The 7,036-nt window shown below is 30.0% G+C and overlaps 1 protein-coding gene across 1 annotated transcript in view; it reads left to right on the top strand.

The window, feature by feature from the left end:
* Positions 1–4,592, top strand: part of CPNE8_3 (Copine-8) — a 148,366-nt gene extending 143,774 nt beyond the window's left edge. The window contains exon 23 of the mRNA XM_051212952.1: positions 2,749–4,592. Within this exon, the coding sequence (XP_051073408.1) occupies positions 2,749–3,276 (528 nt within the window). The 3' untranslated portion in view covers positions 3,277–4,592. The remainder of the gene's footprint in view (positions 1–2,748) is intronic.
* The last annotated feature ends 2,444 nt before the right edge of the window (positions 4,593–7,036 follow it).

The raw sequence follows: 7,036 nt of genomic DNA on the forward strand, positions 1-7,036 counted from the left end.
GAATTATATTTATTTTGTAGTTTTTCATTATTGATGCTTAAGAGTGTGAATAATCAGTCTCTAGTAGCATAAACTTATTTTGAATAGGCTGTTTTGATTTAGTGTTAAGTTATAGATTTATCATATTTAGCATATGGCTAACATTGGAATCGCGGATGACAGTTTTGTTCCGTATGATATTCATCGGATGAATGTACTTGTATTGTGGTATTGATGTTTACATCGAGACTTGAACCCAGTAACCGTTCACTTCGCACATCCAACACACTATCGATTGACATACTAAGTGAAGATAGTCACTAACTTATTTGAAAGGTAGGAATTTGTATTTATGAATTTAAGTTACCTCACGAGCATATGTGCATTCTGTAAAACAAAAATGCCACTATATAGCTATTTTGTCAGAAACAACTGATTGAAAGCCATACAAATAATAACTCAGGGTCATAACAATTACCTTACTGATTTGAATAAATGCATAAAGAAATTGTTTGTTCCGTAATAGAGTTCTGGTATCTATGGCATTGAATAGTCTGACAAACAAGCTTAAAATAAGCGATACTAAACTACATTATGTTAGCCCATATCATTTAATTTGAATATATTTCAATAAATATTTGCAAATGATAAGTAATTACTTGTTCTGGCATAATTTACAAGCAAAACAAGTTATTGTAAGGAATTTTTTCAAAACAAAGCAACATGATAGATGACAATTGACTGAACAACAGTCAAATTATTTAAGTGTTTTTACAGTAGGCGGTTGTCTGAGTCTGTTATTAATATACAAAAAACTCAACCACCTATTTCAGTGAAGAAATCAAGAGAGGTTAGGAAGAATTTATTCATCAAAAGTGAATGGAGAACATATATAGAACTCATTTATGAATATATATCTATATCCTACAGAAAATTAAGCTACATTTTCAAACAATAACGTGTGTTTCTCTCCTTGGAGAGTGAAGCTAAGTTTTTGGTCGATTGCGTGCGTCCGTCATTTGATGTGTGTATTCTTGGTCAATTATGCATTCTCCTAAATATTATAATACAAGGTTTGACTTCAAATAACAGAAGAATGTTACTCCGATTATACAAACTAATGTATAATGACTCCAAATTTGACCGTCTAACTATCAGTAACTTTTTATGGTTTCTGGTGTTTGAACAACTTATGAAGATAATATTCATCTCAAATCCATGTCGAACAAAGAATCATCGACAAATAAGAAGCATTTACTCAGTTATATAGCAAACTCCACACAAGACTGAATATACAACTTTTAGATCTCATAGATAAAATATACGACTATCAGATCAATGAGTTAGAATAGAAAATTCGACGTACCTACCACAAATCTTGTGTAAAGATGCATTGATATAAGCCGATCTTTTAAAGGTGATTACAAGGCGCCTAGTCTAGTATTCTACAATTCTTAATATTTTATTATTGATAAACTTTCCCACAAAAACTAACATGTATTTAACAGTTGGTACCATTTTTGTCATGGACCACATAATAATTTTGATATACATTTTGAACTACTGAATTGATTATCAATAGGCAGAATCCAAAAGCTAAATATAAAAAGAAATGGGGTTAGAATCCATTTTAAATTGTTTGTGTAAAGGTTTGGTGCTTGCTTCTAGACTTCATAGTTCTGGGTTCAGTCTTTGATGAGGGTATAGGTGTGCATACTGAGGCGTTTAACTCTAGAATAAAACGGCCGTCTATTCGGACAATGTTTTGTGATTCATGCTGGTCAATAAAATCTGCTGTATTCATACATCGTATGTATTTAGTGGTCACCGAATGAAATGCCAGTCCTCACTCTTAACATTGGTTTATCAGCCACGAAAGCCAGTTCCACAACTAATCCAAGTTAATTAGTGGTGTATACAAGATCTCATTACTTGGAATTACCCAATAAACAAAGGACTATTGTTTTGACCTAGTAGCTTCCAGAGTCAGTTCTTCACTTGAATACAAATGTATTGAATATATTAATCTGCTTAACGGGAACTTTCACGTCACATTTACATTAATTTTAACAGCTCTTGTACGATTTAACAGATAAATGGAATTTTTGGTTTGCACAGTAAAATTGGCTGACTGAAGCAATACAGAAAATAATATTAATATACAGTCATTTTACATTAGTAGATAACTGTTTGCTTGAAAATTTTTAGAAATTGTGTTTTTAACAGTAATCAGCTAAAACGCGAATATGTAAAGTTTTAGCTATGTTCAACCATGTCGGAATTCACATAGTCACCCACGAATACCATTGACTGATGCCACACGGTATAATGAACTGACTGAAACTGGAAATATAAACCACTATTTCCCGACTGAATGACTTAATAAAACTGTATACTTTGCGAGACCTATAGGTCTTGGATCCTGTCCTTATCGATGTGAAGATTGATATATGCTTCGCATCTTTGATAAATGCTTAGCTGATGTTGATTTGTGATGAATACCATCTTTGAAATAAAACCATATTTTAATGTATATATTAAGTTGGAAAACTATTGAAAACCAAGAAGCAATGGATAACTGTTTCATCCTAGGGTGTGACAAGTCAACAATTTTTATAAATAAAAATCACAGTTTGAACCTGGTTTCTTTAGATCTGTTGTTTAGTGAGTAACCTTTAGACTACTGAGTCGGCACTTAGTAATTTATATTTCTATATTGTACTAACGTCACCCAATGTTATTGATTTGGACATGTATAATTTTTTTTAGATTTTAGAATATTTGGACAAAAATCATCTTAGTCCACAACATCTTGTACCTAGACAAGCAGAAAAACTCAGTGATTTAACAAATCCTGATTGGTGGCGACGATTTACTCAACCATTATCTGAAAATCAAATGAATCCAATAAGTAATTTATCTGAAGATGAAAATGATGCTTTTCAACGTTTACAATTAATGGATAAAAATAATCCATCAACAATATCATCAAATTCACCAATTAGTTCAACATCATCTGATCAATATTATTGTAAATCTGGACAAATATTTAATTTATCTGATAATAATGATAATAATTCTACATTAAATGAAATGAAAAGTTATTCTATGAATCAATCATCCCCTAAAAAATCGATAATACCATTATATCGTCAAATGTCATTAGGTACAACAAAATTAACAGAGAATTATCCAATTAAAACACGTTTTCGACGTTTACCAAGTGGTGCAGATACTAATCGAATTTCATCAGCTCGATCAAATATTAATAATACTACTGGTAATAGTTCAAAATAAACCTTTTTTTAAAATAAAAAAAATTGCTTCTCTTAATTTAATAATAAATCAATAAAATCGATACATATAAAATGATGTAAAATGTAATTTCCTTCTCAAATATAATTTTTTTCTCTCTAATAAAACAAAAACAGAAATATGTTTGTTATTTTAAATGATCGATTTATTGATTTATTGATTGATTGAGATGAATTTGTTTGTTTTTTGGTTGTTTTTGTGAAGGAGAAATAAAAAAAAACGTGAAAACAAACGATTTTATTCCTGTGTTAATTTAATTGAATATTGTAAATGTAAACCATATACAACTATACTACTATTAATAATAATAATCATAATCATAATAAATAAATAAACTTGAGACATAGTATTGTATGATAATGAACTTTTTAAAGTGCCTCATTGACATTTGTTTTGTTGTTTTTCTTTTGATAAGCTAACTCATTAGACACATAGAGATGATAGTAATTTGTCACTGATCAATGTGAAAGTAGATTAAGAAAAATTGAATAAAATTACAATGATTATGTTGTTTTCTTTCTTTTTTAATTTTACATACATATATAACAAATGATGAACACTTCTATTGACATATACATAATATAATGTGAATATATTTTATATAAATTCATTGTTTCATTCAAATGTGTCCATTAACAAGACAATTAATAAAGAATCCTTTACATTGAATATATAAGTTAAATGAATCTACGAATGAAATCTACAAGAATTTCTATTTCTCCATACTATAACTACTACTGCTACCCCTACGACTACCACTACTACTATCACTGCTATTATCACTACTACTACTATCACTACGAATACTAGCACTACAACTACCAGTACTACTAATGATACTAGTAATGATGATGATCGGGATGAAGAAGAAGAAGAGAGTTTACTCAAAATGACAACATAAATAATCACCGGAAATGTAATCAAGTAATAATTAAACACTAGAAATAAATTAATTTTTTCATACCAACTCAATATAAGTGAAAAATATTTTTTTTCTTTTCTAACAAACATACAAAAACAATACAAACACTTGTTTCATTGTAAAATGGTTAACAAGAGAGAAAGAGGGGGGGGAAACAAAGAAGATTATCTTGTTTTGATTGCATTCAGTTATTTGAGTTGTTTGTTTGTTTGTTCGTTTTTTGCACAACTCCTTGTGAAATTCTAGATATAAATATATAGATTGGTTCTATGTTTTGTAATTTTCACTTTTATTCTTTTCTCTGATATATAAGAGTTTTGGCTTATGATTTCATCAATTTATCCCTTTATATTTTTGTTGCTTAAAATAAGCTAAATCTTTATATGAAGTAAGAATTCATTTGTTTTATTGTACAAAGATAGACAAACATTTCATAAATCAAATAAAATAGACTGATTGTGATTAGTAGTGGATTGTAGGAGTTTTGTTTTATTCTAATTAATATTAGTTACCTCAGATTTAGAGAAGTGATTGTGGGTAGTCGACAGGGAAGTCTGAACTTAGGTTTTGTGTTATTTGATACTTGTCAATATGGTGTGCTTGAGATCCTAAGAAAACTGATGTTCCTAATGTTATTCACTAAGCCATGGAGTGAATTTGGTCATTAACTTGTTCATTGTATGTGGTGTTTTTGTCAATATCAGTAAGGATTTGAATCATTTCATTATTGATATTCAAAACTAAATGATGATCTAGTGAAGTCTGATGTTTTTTAATTTTTGTGTAAAAATTCATTAACGCACTGTGGATATGAAATGTTTCTTAGCTTTCTACTATTAGTCAGAACAAATGTTTAACTGAATCCGATCTGATCAATATGAGATCTAGTCTCTCTAATTTCAATATCAATGAACTAGAACCAAACAATATCATAAACATGTTTTAAAACGGTCTAATTTATAGGTTGTACCAGTTACAAATTAATCTTAGATAAGGTATTGTTGAAAACTAGGCAGAGAGAGACGATCACTTGGTCCGAGTGTGCAACCTACCTACAACCTACAAACTGAACATAACTCCACACATATTTTTCAACTAGACTATAATAAACCGTTTACTAGGGATTTCTTCAAGTTTCTTCTGAAGGTTAAATAGGTGTCCGTGACTAATAGAGTTAAGTATCTCGGAAGTGAATTAACTGTCGTCAGTGGTATTAGCTGGTCGTTTCGCTATATAACAAACTGATGAAAGTTAAGATCCTGCCACTGACTGACTACTCAGTGACTCTAATGGTATTCGCCAGAAAAGTGAAGGTCCTGGGCTCAACTCCAGGTGGCATGATGGATGAGCGTATTAGTACGGAACAGGTAACTAATAAACTCCGATTTTCAACGATACTCCAACTGAGATTAAAATGTGACGAATACAACCTACACGTACTGAAATTGTTCGGTTCGGAACAGTGTTCAAATATATATCTTTCAAGATATGACTTACCAACTTATATCTATCTGCTTTCTGTATTAGCGAATGAGCTAAAATTTTGTTAAGGTGAATTTTTTTCGATGATGTAATTTTTAAGGATAAATCTAATTCATAAACTGGAAGATTAAATAAAAGATCCAAATTCACAACTTTACATTGTTGATTTGTACTTGCCACAACCATTTGGAATCGATCAACACCTACTGAGGGAATAACTCCAACTTATTAGCATTATCCATTGTGTTTATTGAGTATCTATAAGATTATTCATTAACTATAATTTTAGAACTGCTATTGTTATGTAGCTTTCTTACTCATAATCCGAACGTTTTGATTAAAATCATTTGCATTAAATGCAAACAAATGGAAGCAGTTTGCACAATAAACTAGTATAAAGCAGATTCCCTGTTGTTATCTTGAAACTATGGTTCGGTATATGCCTATGGTAATTGCATATCAGAGAATAATCGAGTTTATTCTAATGTGTACGATTTTTATGGAGGACTCGACAGAATGACAACCGACACTAAAACACTTTAACGTTAAACATTCACATGTTATTATGAGGTAGAGAAGATAAGGCTTTCAAGATGGATTGGTACTTTGAATAGACATAAAAAATTGAAATGAAACATCCCTTCTATTTCTTAAACTTAATTACCTTGAAACAAAATTAACGGACTAAAAGTAACAACAATAAATCAGATAACAGTAAATTTTTATTGTGGAATCATGAAATTGTCCTTTATAGAAACAACTAATACGTGATAGCACAAAACTGCATAATCTGAGCTCTTCTTAACATTTCCTTTTACTTAACAGTGAGTTTCAAATTAATAAGTTAACAATGTAAGCTATCGAACTATATTTCTGTAGAAATGATGGAATATTTCTGAAAAATGTGAAACTCAGATTAGATATACAACTTTGCAATATTAATCTTAAATAGTGTGATGTTGGTTGTACTTCGACAAATTACTCATGTGGTCCATCGAGCAGCTCATGGGTGTATTGTCATAAATCTTAAAAGTTTTCTACCTTATCTTACGGATAGTGCTCTGAAGTTTTACTAAAGAGTTGGTAAAAATTTCTAATTCATATTTTAACATTAATATATCTCCTCAATGACACGACGTAAACAGTGTTTATTTAGTGAAATTTTTCTTATCCTTCTAATCTATCAAGACTAATTTGATAGTATAAATACATGTTACTCTATTCACAATCCTATGATTACGTCATATTACTTTATACACTGCTAAGGGATCAATTATATTCTGATAAGCAAATTCCGAGATCTTCCTACAAACGATCACATATTTCCTACCGTTCAAT

Source organism: Schistosoma haematobium, chromosome 1, assembly GCF_000699445.3.
Source record: "Schistosoma haematobium chromosome 1, whole genome shotgun sequence".
Lineage (NCBI taxonomy): Eukaryota > Metazoa > Platyhelminthes > Trematoda > Strigeidida > Schistosomatidae > Schistosoma > Schistosoma haematobium.